The 20,849-nt window shown below is 38.0% G+C and overlaps 1 protein-coding gene across 6 annotated transcripts in view; it reads left to right on the plus strand.

Annotated features, from left to right (window-relative positions):
* The window catches only part of ARHGAP21 (Rho GTPase activating protein 21), a 125,372-nt gene that overhangs the window by 20,505 nt on the left and 84,018 nt on the right, over positions 1 to 20,849 (plus strand). For 2 of the 6 annotated variants that reach the window (XM_068934559.1, XM_068934561.1), the window contains one exon: positions 16,181 to 16,243. The exons of 3 other annotated variants lie outside the window; for them this stretch is intronic. In XM_068934559.1, the coding sequence (XP_068790660.1) occupies positions 16,181 to 16,243 (63 nt within the window). Of the gene's footprint in view, positions 1 to 13,344; positions 13,444 to 16,180; positions 16,244 to 20,849 lie in introns of those variants that run through there. One more of the 6 variants, XM_009673630.2, reaches the window with a different exon arrangement.

The following is a 20,849-nucleotide window of genomic DNA, read 5'->3' on the forward strand; positions in this document are numbered from 1 at the left end:
GAACAAGGGTTGACCCTTGTTTCACTGAAGGGTCAGACAGCTAAAGAACAGTACGAGGGAAGTACAGGATTTTATGTGAGGCTCAAAGCGTAATGGAAGTGGCAGAGCACAGGACCTCCTTCCTTCCCCTCATAAACAGCAAGCTGTTAGATTGGCTAAGCCCATCGCTTTTAGAAATAGAAGTTTCATGTAGAAATTGGAGGTCATGTGGAAAGTGAAATTTATTTATCATTAGATATTTTTATGCCCATGAATTCCAGGTGTGTTAGCTAAAATGCTGATTTGAAGAAACTTCTGTTTTTAAGATGCTGCCTACTTTTCTTTCACATAAAATGGAATGAAAACATAGCATTTTATTTCTCTTGCCTTGCAGAAGGTACGCTGACTTTTTGTTCAGGACTCTGGGTAGATGAAGTGTGACACCAGCAAAGTGAAGTCTAAAAGTATAATTCTCAGCTACAGAATATTATTAAGATATATTTGGATGCTGTCCCTACTGTGTTAAGTGTACTGATTCTGTGGTTTTTTTGCAATCAGTGTATTTCCCTTTAGTGGTAACCACTAAAAATTACCCTAGGTTCATTGTGTAATTGAAATTTTGAGGCCAGAGGGTGAAACCATTGACTTCCTGTAAATGTAATGAGGCAGTGCTTCTACTTGAGGAAAACCAGGTCTTTATCAGTGCTATGGTTGTATTTTGCATAGTGTTTGTTTTTGTCATAAAAAGTTTCTTTCATCTTGTGGCTAAGAAATAAAAAGGCTTTTAAATTCTACTGCTATGAAGGAATTAAGTATCGTGTCAGTCTTCTCCATGCCATAAGTAATTGCCTGTTATGTATGGACAAATTCAGACACCTGACTTCTGGGCTTTTGATCAGTTAGAGCCAGATTACAATAGTGCTTAATTTTGTGTAGTACTTATCACATTCTGTCTAAAAGTGTATTCAGCTGTCCGAACTCCAGAAACTGGTGGGGTTTCAGATGTACTCCTTTCTTCGGCATTGTATATTGCTGCTTTTAGCATCTGCCTGGTGAACACCTTGCTGTTTTGAATTTCCTTACTGGATGCTTAGCTCCCTTCATCATTTAGATAGGAATCCAAGGTCCTCAAACATTGCAAATTCAATTCCAGGAGCTATGGTCCATGAAGTTGAGTGTAATGACTGTAAACTTTGCTATGCTGTTTTGTGCATTTGAGCTTCTGCTCTGTAGAAAAGTATGGTTCTAACTTTCTTTAATGCTTTTGCAATTCTTCCTTATAGACAGATGGAAAATGAAGAAAATAAAATTCAGCTTGCTGGAAAATGAATGTTGGTGAGAAAAGTTTATGTCTATTCTTCCATTTAAAAAAAAAAGCCTATGTAATTTTTTTTTTTTTTTTTTACAAAATTGGGCTTTAGGGATTGCTCTTTGACTTACCTGTTTTCAGCTTCTGTGTTGTTCTAAGATCACTTAAGCAGTACACACTTGAAATGTATTAAAAATCACTACCCTGTAATTTCTGCAAGTTTCCTTAACTTCATACAAGAAGGTGAAGTTCTGTACCTTCCTGTAGGGCAGCTGGAGAATGATAACACTAAAGGAATGTAGAAGAGCGTGAATAGAATAGAGAATGGCTTATTGTTTAAGTTTGGGAAAAAAAGATGTGGAATGTAGCTTGTATAAAATAACTGTATGTTGAAGGAGTGGAAGGCAATGCAGTTGTAAAATGCAGAGCCTATGTTCTGCAGGCAAAAGAAATAATAGGAAACAAATGATTTAGTGGAGTGAAGCAAAGAAATAAAAATTCTTAAACCTGATTTCTTTTTTGCATGTCACCAGCCTGCCTGTCTGTTACTTCCTCTACAGTTGTTTTTAAACTCATTGGCTACTTTAGGTCAAATCTGAAGAAAGGAAAGAGGTCTTGGAGATGGTGTGCTCGCAAGTTTGGAGAAAATCAGTACCTAGATGGAATAGAAGCCCAAATTAATGCTGAAAGTGAGACAAGGGAACTCCAGTGGCCAGTCAACACATGCATAATGGTAGTTTAGCCAAATAACTTACTCATTCCTTGTGGGGGGATAAAATGGGAAGAGAGAAGGTGAGGGAGAGATACAAAGTGTATAAGACCAAAGTCAGTCCTGCTACTCATGTAGTAACTTGATTTTTTGTTTGTTTGTTTTAAATAAACCTGAAACATTCTTAGGATTCTAAAGCTTGCTAGAAAATATGTTTTCTTGTCTAAAGTGTATTTTCTTCCAAGTCAATCCACCTTGGCATATGTGAGTGTTTTAGAGAAATGATGGATACTTACCCAAGAGCTTTGATCAAGTGCATGTATTTTATACGACGAGAACAACAACAAATTTTAGAGACATTTAAAGATAGTTTCAGAGTATTTCAGATGACTGTGATCTGATAACACTGTTCGTGCAGTTTCATTGAAAACCGAGTTTGGTCTGCATTGAAAAAATTATTGGGAAATTGATGATAAATGTAGAGTTTGGAATTTTTTTCAAAATGACATAATCTAGATAGATTATTAGATAGGTAGATTTTGTAGAATATAATCTTGGAATTCTTTTTTGGAAGTAATGACTAGAATTTGAATGTCTTAGAACAAACCACATGGAAGTATGGTTATAGTGTCTCAACTCAAATATATTTGTAAACCTGGTTTACTCATGGGGCAGGGATGGTTTTTTTTTGTCTGAGATACCTCAGCTTCAACTGAGTGGTTCTAGTAAATAAATTCTGTCAAAATTTGTTATACTAGCCTGTAGCGCTGTGTAACTTAATAAATTTTGGGAACAATGTGAAAGGAATGGTAGACATAACGAATGCAGCTCTGACTGTTACAAGCTGTTTTTATTTAACTCTCCCGCACTGGGAGTGACAAGTGGTGACGCTTATTTTTCTGCTAGGTTCTGTGGCTAAGTTTTGATGGGAATTTTCCTTATTGCGTAAATGTTGTCTCTAGTTAATACTAGATGTTGTCTAAATACTAAATGTAATGTAATACTAAATGTTGTCTCTAGTTAATACTAATTGTTCAGCAGGTTTGAAAATCTATCACATGATAGTTTTATAGGTAGCATGTGGAAGCTACCATATTTTAACATTATCCCCCAACAGAATAAAAATAGACATAAAGAATGTTGATAAATAAGATATGGAATTCTAAGATACAAGATTCGGTCATATACACCTACAATACATATACAGACCAAAGTGTGTGAGCAAAATAGCTTTTCTGTTTTTCTTTCCTCCTTGCCAATCAGTGGCAGAGTTCTCTAAGAGAACCCTCTTTTTATATGTACTTCCACCCCCGCAGGAGCAATAGATCTTTAAATGTAAAGATTAAAAAAAATTGGCTTGAAACTTATGGATACAGATGTAGTATTTAACAAAAAATGTGCTTCAAATGGTGGTGATAATTCAGTGCTAATAATACTTAGAAGATAAAAGTTTCTATGTAGCCATTGAATAATGTTAAAAGTGTCAAAGTTCTACTGGGGCCTTAAATTTATGAGACCGCAGGTGTGAACTGGAGAAAGGCATTTGGAAAGTGCTTTGCGATCTCCCGTGGTGGTGGTGGTGAAGTGGCCAAGAGAGAGTGTTCAGCATTCCTGGGAGTCTCGGGCTGGGATGCAGCTGTGTTAATTTGCTGTAAGGCCTTGCAGCTATTGCTACTACAGGAAACCTGCAGTGTGTGTGTGTGTGTGTATGTATGCAAGAAGTATTAAGGAATGTACTCATGGCCAGTATGTAGTGTTCGCTTGCAGCTTTTTTTCCAGACTTTTTAGGACATGTTTACCGTGACTCTGATCATAATCTGAATTTCAAAAGATACAGTCTAAAACAAATTTAAGTTTTCTGAAATCTAACCCTTTGAGGAACTTGTGTGCACTGTTATTTTGTTCACTCTTGTTCATTTTCCTGGCCCAGAGGTGGTTCTTTCTGGGAATGGAGGCAAAATGAAGATACAATGACTTTTCTTTTTGACATAAAAATGTATATATGTGTATGATTCAGGGTTATAGCAGTAAAATTCAGTCTCTTCAGCTTTTTTTTTCCTCCACTCTTTTTCCTCCCTACATTGCTACAATTGGAGTAAATGAAGATGTCAAAGCCATAGGATAGTACAAGGATACTGGGAGAGTTTCACAGGTAGTGAATCAGGAATCAGAAAAGTTGAGCGGTAACATTTGATTGTGAACAGAAAATTGAATCAATAAAAATTGGAGGGTCAGATGGCCTGTGTTTTTGGAACATTTATACTGTATGTCGAAAGCATACTGGAAAGCAACTGGAAAGCATCTGAAGTGCAATGCTTCAAAAGCTGCCTGTTCCTCACTAGTATTTTTACAGCTTGGATAATACTTCCGGTTCCAGTCTGGTTTTCTTTTGTGAGTTGCATTTAAAATGCATTTCTTCAAACGTTATAATTACCTAATGAGTTACATGAAGGGAACAAACCATGATTTTATTTATGAGTAGGATTATAGGGTTGGTTTAATCACCTGTCTAGATATCTGTGAGAGAGGGATTTAAAATATCTGGCCTTAGAAAATATTCTGCTTTTTCAGCAGCTCAGATATCAGTTGCATGTATGCAACAGGTATGGATACGTTTGTTTCTTGAAGAATCTGATAGCCTTAGACACCTGTACCTCAACGTTTTTATTAAATGTTTTTTGTTAGCCTTGAAGGGTTTTTGACGTTTACAAAGCTTGTAAGGCTGTAAGTAAATTGTGCAAAAATGCATTGTGAACTAAGCTAACATTAAAAGCATGCTTCCATAGTGCAAATGGCACAGCTTTAAATTATAGAGATTGACCATCTGCAAGGGAAAACTGTTCTTTAACATATTTTATCATGTTCCTTTTACTCCGGTATGTTCGTTGAAAGAACCATAGAAATTTTGCTATTTTAAACAAGCAGTTTTTTTCAATGTTGTATTTTCCAACATGCCAAAACTGATTTTCAGGGTTTATTTTTTCATTTCACAGTCAGTGACATCATTCATGTCTGATCAATGGGAGGAATTGGCAGTTAATTGAAAAAGAGAATTGTTATGAAAAGCTTAACTGTAGTTCAGATTAGACTTCAGCTTTCCTTTGGAGCTTGCCATTGAGACTGACAGCTCTGAACTGTCACTTTCTTGTCCCTCCAGTGGGCTGTCTGGGCGGAGAGGAGGGGTGGCAAGCAAGGAGTGTTAATATATTGCTAGCTGGGAAACCTGAATTGATTTACATGTGTGCTGTGGTAACTACTTTAAGGAAGATTGGTTTTTTCCCTCATTTTAGCTGGCTTCAGAAGGAGCTCAGCTAGTCTAATGGCTTACTAAGTGAGGCTTTCTAATGTCTAAATCTGTACTTTGTGTAGAAGTGCAATCTACTGCAGTTTATAAACCCTTTTTCATATTTTTTTTGAAATATGACAGTTGCATTTGGAGTGAGCCATCTGGTGAAATCATGAAAACCTACTATATTAACTTTAGTATCAATTTAATTGAAAGCGCTTTACTGTTGAATAGTTCATGTATTTAACAACAGTGATAATTTTTAATTTTGGTTCTCTTATTACAGTCTAACTTCAGAGAACAGCAGGAATACACCTTTGTTCAGATCAGGTTGGCAGAGTGTATTCCTATCCCCCTCCCCCCCCCCCCCCCCCCCGCCTTCCCAAATTGAAGTAGTAGGATTTTAAGGGCAAGCAGGTCATTTATTTGGTTCTGGCTTTGAGCTGGGAGCAGAAAATAGCAGAACTGATCATGTGGCACTGCAACAGAGTGAAGCATACTAAGATGAACGGGAGTATCTATTAGAATTACCCCAGTAATAGGGTTCAAGCCAGTTGTGGACCAGTATATGCCCAGATAGGGTCTTGAGTTTTGTCTTCCCTGTGAAGAAGCTGAACGTTTCAGCTCTGCATCCAGAGTTCTTGTGTTGTTCCAGGAGGTGCTGTCTGGCAGATGCAGTACTAGAAGACAGTATTTGGAAGAAGGTACTTGTTTATGTGTAAATAGAAAACCCTCTTTGAAAGAAAATACTTGTGCTGCGGGTACCAAAGACATAGAAATTGATGGGATCTGGTTTAGATGCTTTTGCCGTTGTTCAGGGGCGGAGGTAGGAATCGCAAGCCCCCCTGCTCGCTTCCCCTAACCTGATAATGGCTGCATCATTAGCACTGTTTACTGTACAGTGTTTTTTTCATAGTGTTTTGAATAAAAAATAAACATGGAAAGAAAGCTCAAATTGAGTCATGTTGCATTTCTTCTTTGTATGGAGATTATGTAAAACAGGTGGAAAATCCTAGTGTAATTTAAAATCTGGTTAGCAGATATATTTGCTTTATTATTTTTAGTTTTGTTGGTTTTACTTTTTCCTCACCTGATGTATAAAATGAAGGATAGTCAGAATAGGTGAGCAGTGAAACAAAGGTGATGCAGTTGATTGGGCACTGGATTAAACAAACGGGAATCTCCCCAAGGAGCACGTGTGTTTCTTTTAGTGTCTAGTAACTGAGAGTTGTAAAGCAGGTGATCTGTTGTGATAAGTTGAGGTGTAGGTAACGGTGACAATAGCTTCGGAAAACTTTGGGGTTTCCCTAAGTTTGATCTAGTTAACACCGTAGATGTTACAAAAATGCTTAGTGGTATCACAGAAGTAAGGTTTGTGTAAGGGCAAGTATTGGTAACTTGTATTTTGTATTCAGTCACCACTAAATTTGGCTGTGCATTTCTTAACTACAACAATGGCGGGAGCTTTCTTCCAATTTCAAAAGATCACTAGTGGCCTTACTCAAACTGAATATGGGGACTCTTATGGTCCCCCCACCCTCAGCAGATTCATTTTTATAGAATAGCTTACGAATGACACTTTCCTGAGGCTGAGGCTAGTAAGTCTGGATGCTCGTTTGTTCTCTGAAACAAATGAAGGCATCCATTACTGAATAGATTAGCTAAAATTTAAAGAGAAAGTGCATCTCATATCACATCTAAACAGAAACTGTTTAGAGTAAGGAAACGCCAAAATAGTCCACTGAAAATGACTGAGGTTAAAATTTAAGAGACTGGGCAGCGCTTCAGCTTACCTCGTGAACTGGCAGCTCCTGGGAAAAGGAATTTTCTCTTTGCCATGACTCAAATTAATCCTCTATAGATCATGGTTGCTCTCCCAGATTCTCCTTGGAAGCAGCAAAGTCATCTGAGAATGGATGCAAGATAATTTCTGAAGTGTTAGGGAGCCAAACTTAGGAGTACCTCACTCTGCGTTAGAAATATCTTCCAAATGTTATTAAGGACAACGCTGTTATATGATTTAGAATTTGTGAATTTTGGGGTGCGGGGGAGGGAAATTACAGAATTAATCACAAAAGATACATTGTTCATCTAATGAGCTTATTTGTTGATAAATCATAAAAGTGCATTCATGCAAAAACTAAAATTGCAGTTTTGCTAATCTCAATTACTTGCTTTTGCCCTTAGTTTCTGATGGAAGAGTGCTAAGTCCTGTGTGCTTGCTTGCTTTTTCAGTACTTGGGCTATAAGGAAAGCTGCAGCAGACCAGCATGAATGGATGTAAAAACAACCTGAAAAGGGATTGTACCATCCTTTTCCTCGAATCGCCTATTTTTCCCCTAAGGATACCAGTTGATTTTATAGCTCTCTTAACTGTATTGCATCTTAAAAAAAAGTTGATATGGGGAAGAAAACGCTCCAGATTTTTTTTTTGTTATATATAGAGAGAGATGGTTTTGGTATTTGCTGTTTTTCCTTGTTTAATGCTCATAGCTTTTCATAATTTCAATGATAGGAAGGAAAGAATTCAGAATGGAAATCATATTTCAGCCTCTTCCTGCTCTTGATTCAATTTGTAGGAACTTTTCTTATTGTCGATCTTGTGAGCGAAGTAATGGAAAGGCTCTGTGTTTTCTCAGACTTGCTTTTCATTTTTGTTCTTGCCCGCTCCTGAATTTCATTTATTAAAATAAACCAGATTTCCTCTGGGGCTTCACTCTTGTCGTTATCAGACTAGCACTTGTCGGTAACCTCTGAAATATGTTTCAGTTGCTTTTGTAATTCCTTTTAGGTGGTCACTGTGTACCACTGTGGTTAGCGGTAGCAAAGGGGAGTGAGGGGGACCGTTGATGGCTTCTGCCTCTTCTGCCTTTGAGACGAGCCTCTTCTGCCTTTGAGACGAGAGGGATAAATAAAATCCTGCCCTTCCAAGGAGCCTATGACTTTCTGGTGAAAATAGTTGCTTCCTAGATTTAAAAACATCTTATTTGATGTGGAAGAAGGGAGGAACCAGTGAGGATGTGTGCATGCTTCCCCCCCTCCCCTTTCTGAAGACATTAAAATGTTGTTACAAGCAAGAAAATATTAGTCACTGTGTAGAGCACAACAAAGCCCTCGTTGTTATATCGTATGACAGTGCCACTGAAATTACTGTGACTGATTCTCCGAGAGTGCTGATCACTTAACTGGAGAGGTGAAGTAATAACCATGTTTGTTTGTAATGTGGCTTCCTCCATTTATTTGCTTTCTTAGTCTTATCATCATTTACTAAAGTATATTTTCCATGCCTTACTTTTAAAAGATTAGAGAATCATTTTTATTTACTAGCATATATAAGGATTCACTATGCCTTCACACGTAGGTGTGTTCTTTAAGGGTAGTTTGACTAGAATTATGCTGGTAGCATAATGAAAAAATAAAGGTTCCCTTTAGTAATAAAGGAATTTCCTCTGTAAGGAATTTGGTGCTGGAAGTTCTGAGCTATATGTTTTGGACCTGTAAGCCGATAATAAGCAGGATCAGGCCACTTTCAGCCTTGACATGTCTTCTCCCCCCCCCCCCCCCCCCCCCCCCCCAAAAAAAAAAAAATATAAGAAAATGGAATTGTAAGACAGTTCATGCATTGTTTTGAAGCGGTTAGTTGTTACTAATACGAGATATTATTGTTTGACAAGTTTCTCTAGTTTCTCAGAGAGGCTGGTTTTTTTTACAACTTTCAGTCAAGAGTTAATCTTTTTTTTAGTGGTAGCGATAAATTTTGCAGTTTAGAAGTAATTCTAGCAAGAGACATTACCCTTTCCCCTTCTGTCCCCCCAAATTTTGTTACCAGCTTCCTTTTGCAGGCACGTCTCTCAGACACTTCCCTACTTCACTGCGTGCTACTAATTTAGGTGATTCCTGTGTGCAGCTTGCACATCTGCTCGTGTACAGACAGAATTTGGGGTCCTTTGGGAGTGGAAGCCCTTTCTTTCTGCTGGCAAATGCAGTACTTCACTGTTTCATAAGGCTCACAGTGGTTTTTAGATAGAAGCCTAGATAATTGAGGGGATGATTTTAGGAAATTCTTACCTTTTCTCTGCTGTTCCTTTTTGAATTCCCGGAGTTTGGATACAAGACTGATGGTTTCTGAGAACTAATGAATTGAAGAGGTTGTGGTTTTGATCTTTAGCCCATGTGATCAACTCCTTTAGTTATTAAACTTTAGGAAATAGAATTTGCACTAAATAATTTTGGTTTTGCTTTTCTTACCTCAAAATACTGAGACCCTTCTCTTGCAATTTTTAAAGATGGGGACAAAATATTAGACTTTGTGTCAGATAGTCTGTGAGAGTTTGTGAGGTGTTGGATGGGTTTCCTTAAATTTTCTTAAACTGCATAATCAAACTTCACCTTTATTATATTCTTAGAATTTAAGTTTTCTCTTCATTTATTTTACGGGGAAGAAAACTGGCCAGCAGCAGAACTTCAAAACCCTGCTTAAACCCTGTATATTGTCATCCTTTTTTTCAGTCAAAGTTCAGTGTATGACAAGCAGCTCTTTGCACAGTTGGGTGTTGTAACCTTTGGAGCGTACTAACATTGATTTGTGTCCTCAGTCATTCTGCAGCAATGTGAATGCATCCTGAAATGCTATTGGCCATTTTATACTACAATTTGACATTTGGTGCGGAAGCCCTTTTTCTAATTTTGGCAAAAACTTATGAACCTTTCAAAAGCTTAAAATGTTTATAATACAGATTACTTTGGTTTTGTTTTTGCATTAAACATTTATAGAGAAGACAGTAGAAAATGGAGAGCTGAAGGCAAAAAGGAAAGCACACTGACTCTTGTGTGCCAGCTTTAAGGAGAGTCCATAAGTTCTTGTGCAATTGGTGTGCCTTAGGAACCTTACTTAGAAGAAGTGTAAAGAATCTTCCAAAAATATGTTACAGTTATTTGAAAAGAAAGTAAGGTAAGAATTGGGGAATGCTAAGCTAAGTGAAATTTGGTTTAACTTCATACCAAGAATGAGTTTGTTCTTTGTAAATGAAAGAAAACAGATGTCAGGCTAGTTAAAGATTGTCAGGAGGGTTTTCAGTAACAGCAGATCAAATTTACAAGTGCACCGGCTCATTTTGAGAAAAGTTTGAGAAATAGTCAATCTGAAGCAATACATGTAACTTACTTTTGAAAATGCTGCTGTTGTAGCAGTTTTGGAGCTCCTGCTTTGATCGAGAAGACTTCAGCAAAGGCTCAGGTTTGCAAAAGTCTTGGTCCTCACCTCATTCTACACTTGTTGGAGTCCATAGGCATTTTAATACTGATTTTTGGTGGCAGAAAGACAGGCCAATACGGGCTGTTTCTGAAAATGTCTTTTTGCTGCTTTATTTTGATATTTATGTTTTATCCAGAGTACATCCAAACGTTACATGAGTTGCAGTAGTACCTAAGCACTGGCCGTTTAAAAAAGAAATCTGTTTTAGAGTTTCGCATTTAAAAGTGAAGGCTAAACAGTAACAGGTTAGTAACGACTGCTGATTTTATAGGAAGAATTATGCAGATTTTATTTTGAGGTTTAACTGACCCTTAAGTTTTTTTCACATTAAAAGTCTTCTCCTGTGCAATATAATATACCATGTTGAATACTTAGTAGGAGTTTGAGTACGTCAGAGGGGCTAAATACTGAATAATATTTTATGGATCTTAAAGTTGATAAATGACGATGAAAGTGATCATTGCAGATTTGTACTAAAATACTGTTGGAAAAAAAATGGTTGATGCTGTTCTTAATACAAAACAGGAAACTTTTCTTAATTTTCCATATCTCCGTTCCCTTCTTCCCTCCACCTTATTTAGATGATGATAGCGTTTTTCCACAGTGTGAAAAGTTTGCAGCAGGCCGTGTTCGAGCCGTGTGTGTAGGCTGCTGCGTAGCTCTTGCCAGCGCCCCTGGTCCGAGATTCCAGTTCCTTCCTCATTCCGACATTCCTTCCTGAACGTTTCACTGCCTCGTTCGCCTCTGGCGTCTCTCCGCACTAATCCTGCACTTAGCAAGACCTCCCGAAACATCCTCTCTCTCCAGGTTTTCTCAAGCTTGGATAGTTATGATGTCTGTTGTGAGGAAGTGTGTCTGTTCCACCTAGTAATAGTTGCTAAGCGGGACACGTCTTTAGCCTCTTGTCAGCATAGGCTGCTTACATGCAGGCAATTAACTTATATAAGGAGTTTTTATTGTTTTGATACCACGAGTTCTTTTGTCCCCCTCTTTAAGTGCTTTTTCTGAGGCCACATAAAAGCCTTGTAACTCCTATCATTTTGTGCCATGTCATGCCGATACTACAGTTTTGCTAATTTTATTTTATTTTATTTTGTAATTGGGTATTGTAAGGATAGTACAGAAGCTCTGCCGTATACATCTTAAAATGAAACAAAAAGGATTTGTTTTAAACAAGTGTGGTAGTTTTGAAACTCCTTTCACTGGTGGAAGGGAAGGTGGTAAGGGAAGAGGTTGGTCTGAACTTTGGCATTAACTCCCAGGGCCCTTGGGGATGAGAAATTAGAATGTTTTTTCTTTTTCTGTTTTTTCTTTTTCTGTTTAAAATAAGTAAGGCCTTATTTATGTAACTGGTTCAAAGCTACAAGCTGCTATTCAGCCAAAGTCTTTCCTTAACCCTCACATACACATGTGTTCTTCACAAATTGCTTTGATACCACAGGTTTTCTTCAATAGTGGAAGTATTTTTCTGTGGTTTGGCTGTTAGTAAACCAAGGGGTGATTTGGCCACCTAGAGCCTTTACTTTATACTTTCTCAGGATAGCAGTCGTTTGTGTGTTCTGGGTACTCTTTGCTCCAGCAGTACGCGTAATACTGATGGGAAAAGGATGCTTCCCGTCTCCTGGTGCATGTTGTCTTCCTTGCCCTTCTCCTCCTTCAGGGCCACGGGAGTGGGGGCAGCACAGACTCGCAAGGCCCGTTTGCTGGAGGCCAGTCTTTCCTCGCTCCTTGGCGTCCGCAGATCAGAGCATTTGGGTCCACCCTTGCGTCATTGCGATGTGTTTCTTGGGTCTCAAACGCATTTTCGAGAAATAATACTTTCTGGTTTTAAATTACTTTGAGCTACAGCTGATAGGTGAAACCAGGTCTATCTGTTTCTGAATGATTTATTAGTTAATTGTGGTGTTTAAACCTCAAATTATTGTATGTTGTTTCTGTAGGCAGTGTAACAGTTCATGCAATCATCAAATAAAGTGTGTATGTTTCTAGGGAAACTTATTTCTTGTATTTCTGAATCTAAAGCTTGAAGGGAAAGCGGAAGAGGAATACAAGGTAGATGGTCAGGACAGAAGATGAGGTGTACGTCTGAGATAGGATGGTAGTCCACTAATTGCAAAAAAGAAATATATAAAGGCAGAAGGAAACTTGACAGTGTATTTGCAGCTTCTCAGGATCCCGCTGGTGTTGCATCTTCCATCTCTCCAACAATATGGCTGTTGTTGTTCCTTAATACAGAAGACAAGACAGCATTTCTGTGAAATACCATCAGTGCTCTGATAGTCGAAAGGGGGGTCGACCCGCGTCAAGCATATGAAACTTAGTGATTTTATGAAAACTGAAGTTCTTTGATCTTTGAAAGATTTCTAGTATTCTGCTACGTTTAAAATAGCTGACATAAGCTTTTGTATCTCATGAAAACACAGAAGCTACCATCGCAGTGTATTGCGCCTAAACAAGTTTAAAATTCATGTGCTGTGAATTACTGTACTAAATTATTGATGATACTCAGATTGGTTTCTTCAGCAGCAGAAATGAAAAAAGAACAAGCACAGTTTGAGAGATCCTTTCTGTATTTGCTGTTCTTGTTTTCCTCTCCTTCCCGCCCCGAGAATGCATAATTTGGTTGTTTCGGGAGTGTAACGTTATGCAGTCCTGTCGGTTTATCGTGTTGAGTTGTCACATTGTGGGGTGGGAAGGGAGAAGTGAACAGGAAGGAAGGTCCTTGTTCCTGGTCCTCCTCTCTGCATCGCTGCCGTCTCCTCGGGCATCACTCGGACAAAAGCTGAGTCAGAGCACAGCAGCAGTCTGCGCTAGAGCGAGGCATGGCCCAGCTCCGGATTTTAGACTGCTTGATCAATCACAACTGGAGTTTGATATGTAACCTGTACTGTGCTTGGAGTGGTCAGGTTTGTTGTTTTCTCATCCTTACAGATTTTATTCTGATTATAATAATAATGTAAACAAAAGCTCCAAACATCTCTCTTCCCCACCCCCAATCCTACTGACAGTGTAATATTAGAAATACTGCCATTTATGAAGGGTTTTTCTAGAGTTAAGCGTTGCATGTTAGGCATGTTTTGACTGTGTAATTGTTTAGTTTTTAACACTTTAAGTACTTTCAACTTTTAGAGTTTTTTTACTTCATGGATCGAAGAAAACTGTGTGTGTGTGTGTGTGTGTGTGTGTGTGTGTGTGTGTGTGTATCACATACAGGAAGGGGAAGATATGCCAGGATAAACTGTATCATAAATAAATATAAGGGGTGATTTGCTTCCTTTCTTTAATAGGACTCAAAACCCTTGGCTGTTTTGAAAATACTTCATCTTTATGAATATGTGAAAAAACAGTGTGAGACAAGGTTGGATGTTACATACTTTTTAAACATGTAGGATAAAATAAACTGCCACAGGATGTTACTCAGTATTTAATATGGGCAGATTTAAGTTTGACTGATTTATTTACTGCAGAGTTGGACCAAAAAAAGCCTAGATTTTGAAGGGGAATGTTTTTAAACCAAAGCCATTTACTAAGGGGTTAAAATAGTTCTGTGCTCTGGTAATACTATTCTTAGGGTGCTCTAGATTTTGCCTGTGCATCTCCCATAACATCCAGCCAGTCACTGAAGAGAATTCATTTTATTCTTTTAAGAGGCAAGGGGAAGGCTCATAAGTATTCTTATGAAATTGCAATTTAAATACAGCAAATAGACACAAATGATTCAAAGATAATTTCCACCATACATAAAGTCCTTTGAAACAATATATGCCGTTTAATATACAAACAATCCTGCGTGTCATGTCTGTACTAAAACACTTCTTAATCAGGAAAATACATTGCTGTGTGTTGTTGAATTTTTTTTTCTTTTTGTTTTTTTAAGTGATACAGAAGCTGATGCACAGTGTCTGTTTTTTCTATCGCTGTCCTTACCATTATAGATTAAAGAAATCTGAGCTGTTGGAAAAGCTTTCTCCTAGAGTCTTAATTTTCACGGATGCTTAACTGTCTCATTAAGTTCACTCTAGTAGGCTTACACATGTATATGTGTGTGTGTGTATACACATATATATAAGAATTCACGTATATAGGATTTGACATAAAATGAAAATAAAATCTGACAATTGCTTTCTATACTTCAGAAGTCATTCATGAATAAGTAAGAAAAGGCTTGGCGCCTATTATTTGGACATTCCTATGAGGTTTTAAAAATGAGTTTGACATAAACAAGGTGGGGTGGGTTTGTTATTCAATCTAGCAGTAGACTGAGGTGCGAGCTGTAACAAACAGGCAGGGTTCATAGTAACCCAAAAGCTGTTACCAAGCGGAAAAGAGAAACCGGGCCCTGGATCAGTATACTTCCAGTTACTTACGTGCCTAAGGTAGAAATGTAGCTGAACTGTTTGATCTTGCTCATTTTACTAGATGAGTAAAATATGCAATTATTGCATACCTTCTTCCTTCCTGAAAGTAAAATCCCTGTAAACTATACATTTTAATGAGTTGCTATATTTCTCTGAAATTAATCCGTAAGTTTGTTTATGGGACATTATAGTGCATCTAGTCTCTTCCTGCTGCATTAAAATACCATGTAAAAAGTGGATGCTGCCCTCCCTGGAGGGAGACTCATGCTGTTTTGTGTAGCAGCGTTGATGTTTTCAAATTCTTCCCCTAGCAGTGTCCCAGTGAGAACTCACCCAGTGCTGGTGAGAAAGCAAACGGGTGAGCTGGTCATTCTAAGGCTAACAGCCATTCCTCAGGTGGCCCCTAAAAGCATAGCTCCAGTTTGGGTTACGGTAGCCTTGAATTAGCAGAAGTTGTGCAGCTTTTCTTGTGATTTCAGTCCCTCTTAACCCCCACTAAAACATCAGGGAGTGAACTACTGATTGTGATCCAAGAGCTAAGTTAAGACTTGCCTTATGGGAAAACCCATTTTCTTCTAAATAGTCACCAGAAATACATATTCAAGGGGAAAACATACCTACTTAGTAATAAATAGTCAGTTATCTCTTGAATCAGGTTACAGATTAATTGTGGTTGTGATCCCTGAATATTTATTCAGAAACCTTCTCATTGCACACTAATCTAAGAGTAACAAAACAAAACAAGGTATTTGAATTTTTCATCTTTCACTCTGTTTTTGGGACTGCTTCATGACTTATCTTCTGGTCATTCTTTACATTGGTTATTACAACTAGGAGTTGTAGGAGTTTCATGGGCAATTTAGAATTTCAACATGATAGAAAATTTAAGAATTGACAGAGAGTAACAAGTGGATAATTTGTATCCTGTGGGGGACAACTATAAATAGATTTACAGGCAGATTTGTGCTATGCTTACCAAGACTGCCTCAACGGTACTATGGATGATTAATCCTGTTCTTAATAGGTTATGGTGGTCTTGATAAGCTAAGAATTTTCAGTCTTATCCCATGAAAAAGAGAATGTCTCCCCCCCCCCCCCAAAAAAAAAAAAAGTGAGTGTCTATTTTCATTGTTAGAGAGGCTGGTATTTGTGGGGTTGCCATCTCAGAATCATAACTTACAATACTAGTTGTGATCCAAGTAAGACTTCCTCTTCAACAAATGTATGGAAGTGGTAAGTAATATCTTTTACTTAGTAATGTAACAACTTAGCTTGTCTTTAATAGGATGCGGAAGGGCCTGCTGCTTCTGTGCTTGTGAGGACATCCTTAATCAGCCTTCATCATGAGGTAAATTCTTGAGATGTTTGGTACTTCTGTTAGACTTATGGCTGAGGTGGAATAGATTAGGGCAAGTATATCTAAACCAATAAATACCACTCCTTCAGAGAGTCAGAAGGATTGTTGGTAGATAATATAAAGTAGATGATGTAACAGCTTTTTTTCCCTCTGCTTACATCACAGACGTGTTGCTTTCAAGCATTATGTTAAGACTGAACAGTAGACCATTAGCTGAATGTAGGTCTTCCTCGTACCAGCAGAGTGTAGCCCGTCATTCTGGTATAAGACTTTTATTAGTTTGATGAGAGCAGATCTTCTCATTTGCTATTCTCAGCAGTTCCAAATTCTTAACTGAGAAAGTCTGATTACTACAGACTTAGTTAGTCTTATTGCAGCATCCTAACCTCTTAACACAACAGTAAAGTAGTTCTAGCCATCTGAGTACTTTAGTCTTCAGTTTCTCAGCCAAAGGAGGGTATTGTGCAGAAGAAATTTGAAAGATTAAAGGTTACATTAAATCTGTAGTTGACCAAACAGTTTCTTCATATAGAGTGGGCCTGACCATTGAAGTTGATGAGCTAGGAGGAACTTTCTGATCAAAGACTATGTGGATGTATGTGACAGTAAGTTAGTATGTTGTGGCTTTATAGCAGCCAAGGTTATTTTTTTAAACTTGAGTTCATTATTGCAGGTTTCATTTTTGTGTGAAGCAGCGTAAGGGAGTGAGATGTTGTAGTGCAAGCTCAGCTATTACACTGCTTTTAAGCTTTAGAATGCAGAGGCACTGCAGAGACTGCTGCACTGCAGGTATTTCCCTTCCTTTGGAGAATCTCAGTTAGCCTCAAAAAAGCTTTTCAGTCTTTCAATTGTGTCACTTGGAGGATAAAATAACAAAGGTGGTTGCATTCCTTTTGAGATTTGCAGCTGATAATGTTTTTGAAATTTGATATTTCATGTAAATTTATTTTTGTGTTTGTCTCCCACCTTGGGGAGGGAGAGGATAAAATTAAATCTTTTGTCTCATAGCAGGGTGTGATGTTTTTGATTTTTTTGAGTAAAAGGTGTAAAATCATTGCCAAAAATAGCTGATGTCTGTATTCACTGTGGGAATTCACTCTGCTGTTGGAGAAACATTTTTTGATGTTCAGAAGTACAAGGAAATAATTTAGCGACAGTGAGCAATTCAAGAAATAGTAATAGGCAAACAAATACAAGTAGTTCTTAAATAAGCAAATATATTTTTATTAAAATAGGTCTCCTCTTGCTCCAGACAGCAATACAAATGTAAATTTAGTAGTCTTTATTAATCGTTCCTACTGACGCATTCAGTGCACGCTATGAGATATGCAACTTACTTATGGTCATAGCATAAGTCAACGTTGAAAAAGCTTCTGGATTTAGAGCTCGACTTAGAATCCTGTGAGTAACTTTCTCCTCTTTATCCTCTTAGTGATATCTCGTTTCTGTTGGCATAAAGAATTAAGATTTTTTTCGAGCTGATGACCTCACACTCCTTTCACTAAGCATCTTCCTGTGCACTATATCTTAGTAAATGACTTCACTGAAAAAGCTGCTTTTCTCCCTCCGTTATGTGTGCACAGTAGATTACAAATTTAGGGTTTTGGAATATTTTAGCATGGCTGTTTTGGATATGTGGCTTTGCACACATGTGTATGCTGATTTTTTTTTCTTTCTTTTTTGTATGCAAAACAAGCCTTATCACTTCCACATGTTCCACATGTTCCACTCTTAAAAACTTGCAATGTGTTAACTTACACGTTATATAGTGCATTCAATTTAAATAAATATAATCCTGATCATATGTGTTTTAAGTGGTATGTTTGTGTCTTGCAGGCGTTTTTTTAGTAGTCTGGGTATTGCAAACTTCAGTGGTGAGTAGCCTGAACTATAGATTTAGAGACTTTTTTGAGGGAGAGGGAAGCTGTGTATGTGGGCATGTAAAGGATCTTAAAACGTTTGTCTTACGTATGTAAGTTTTTGTGGCGTTTTCTAGGAAATTTAGGCTTGATATAAGAAGCTCTTCTCTCAAGTCTGTTGTTCTTCAAACTATTCCCATGTGACCAGATAAAATTTTCACAAACAGGGTCAGAATTTGGAGTAATAACTCACTTGGAATAAGTCTATTTAGAGTGGCAGTCTGGACCTTGATGTTGAGGGGCAATTCCCTGATCTTCCACAGCCTTCCGTTTGGCTTTGGGCAGGTCACAAACATTTGTGTTGTACATGAAAATAAATGAAGTTGTTTAACTACAGCTGCAGTATTGAAGAAATTTAATGCTCTTAAGTCTAAATGGCTTGAATTATCCACAGTTAGGATGTTGCGTTTATGCAGATGAAGTGGTGCAACTAGTCTCTAAATGATTTTAATTTCTTATTTGTAAAACAGAAGTGAGCATATAGTCTGTTTACTCTGACAAGATCAGAAGGTCTGTAAGAGAAGATAAGCCTAGTACCTACATTTGATAAAAAAAAGAAGGCAGGTGCAAGGTGTAATTCTGTCCCACTGCTGAGACCAAAAAGCAAAGCCCTTACTCAGCGTTGCAGCTGCATCATGGGGTAGCCTCGTGTGAGCGCAGTGCTGTGCCATTCTCCCTTGGGGCAAAGGGGCTGTGGAAGAGGGTGCTGATTTTGGCAACTGGTGTGGTTTGGTGTGTTACTTAAACTACGTCACTCAGAGCTGATAATTTTTTGAGCCAAGACATAACCCCTGGCAATGGTGATGAGAAACAGTATGAAATGAAGGAAATGTATAGAGAGTTTCACAAGTGACATTAATTTAAAGCTGTATTGCATCTGATTATTGAAATGGGTTCTGTGCAGATCATGTTGTACACTCTCTGGTGATTTTGTTGTTCTTTCCTAACAGCTTCTGCAAAGCTATTTCAGTATGTGTAAATAAATACGCTATAACAGAGTTTGGTGAAAGTATAGTGAAAGCTTTCGGGTATGTCATGTGTCTGATGAAGTCCAGGTTATTCCAAAAAGCAGAGTAAAAACTTTTGTTCTGATTCCTTCCTGTCTTCGCAGTAGCACTATTACTTGGGACATGGGCAGTGTTTCTTGCTATTCTCTCTCCATTGTAGGAAGCAGAGTAGGTCATGGGAGAGCTTCTGCTCTTGGGTCTATCAAACACTTTCCATAAGCTGAAAGAAATGGTAAGACAGCCCTTGACAGGCTGTGACTCTGGGCAAACCGTTCTGTATTACTTCTGTCAAACTCCTAAGAAGGTTCTTCTACCGTGCATGGAGTGCCCTCAAACAGTGCTTCAGTGGTGAAGGTTAGAAGTATGCTTTCTGAGTCACCTATCTCTGACATGTCCAGAGTAGACCCTAAGGTAAGGACAAAGCATTTCCTATTCTTAGCAACTAACAACAGAATAAGCAAAAAAGGAAAGGCTTCAATTTAGCTAAATTAAGATCACATGACATTTTGCTGTTATGCTACCAACCCTGCAGATGTTTCCTTTCTTTTCAGTTTAAGGAGGATGTAGCTGTTAAGAGTGGAGGCTTTTGCTAATGAGGCTATAAGAAAACAAGGAAGCTCTCAATTTCTTTTTGTTTTTAATGTTTTTCTGACTAAATTTAATACTGCGTGTATGTTTATTATTGTAATTACTAATTGCAGTGTGTAAACAAATACACATTGTGAAAACAGTTTGCGTCTCTCCTATGAAGTCCCCATATTTTTATTACGCTTCTTTGTGTTGTTGCTTGAATTAGGCTGCTACTCTCTGAAAAGTGTAAGGCATGATCTAAACCAAGATGTGCTTAACTGGCTTTTGGAAAGATTCTAGCTAAAGCAGTGCAGTTTGTGTGTGTGAACAAGAAGCTACAAATATATATATATTTATACACACATACATGTGTGTATATATATTTAACTGTACTCTGCATATATATATGTATGTGTGTGCATAGACCCTTAGTATTCATCTTAATGAATTTAGGTATGCTGAACTCCCTATTATCAAGGGTTAAAGAGGGATCTTGTACATCAGTTTGTGGATGCATCTGGATAGTACAAGCATTGCAGAGAAACCCTGCTGAGTCAAGTTAGAGCTGTGGCTGAGCACCACTCTTGTCAGACCTGATCATGCTTTATGTGAAGCTCAGAGTACAGTGCAGAAAGTCCAGGCATCAGAACTACAGTTCAGGAAGACCAGAGCTTGCTCGGTGTGAACAGACCTGTTGAATTTAGCCAGACTTAATAGGGTGGGATTCTCCCTGCTTCAAAGTTCAAACTGTTCCTGGATCTGCTGGCTTTGGGAGCTGTATGGTCCTTTAATTCAAGCAAGTAAGCCCAGCTGGGCTCAGGTTTATCCACAAGTCAATTGGTATATGCATTCAAGATGTGATTAATGCAGAGCCGGGTAAAGAGCCCACAGGTACTTGGAAATAGGCTTTTTTGGAAAAGTCTTCAGTTGAGCAGACACACAGCGGTGACATTTTTGAGGTAATCTATTTTCAGATTGTCAGATGTCATTAAATCCTTGAGTGGTCTGCTAGTATAAAAGTAGTTAATTAAGTATTGCAATGAAGGTCTTGATTTCAAATGAAGAAGATGGAGTTTTTCAAATACAGGCTTCCTCTAACCC

This window comes from Struthio camelus, chromosome 2 (assembly GCF_040807025.1).
Source record: "Struthio camelus isolate bStrCam1 chromosome 2, bStrCam1.hap1, whole genome shotgun sequence".
Taxonomy (NCBI): Eukaryota; Metazoa; Chordata; class Aves; order Struthioniformes; family Struthionidae; genus Struthio; species Struthio camelus.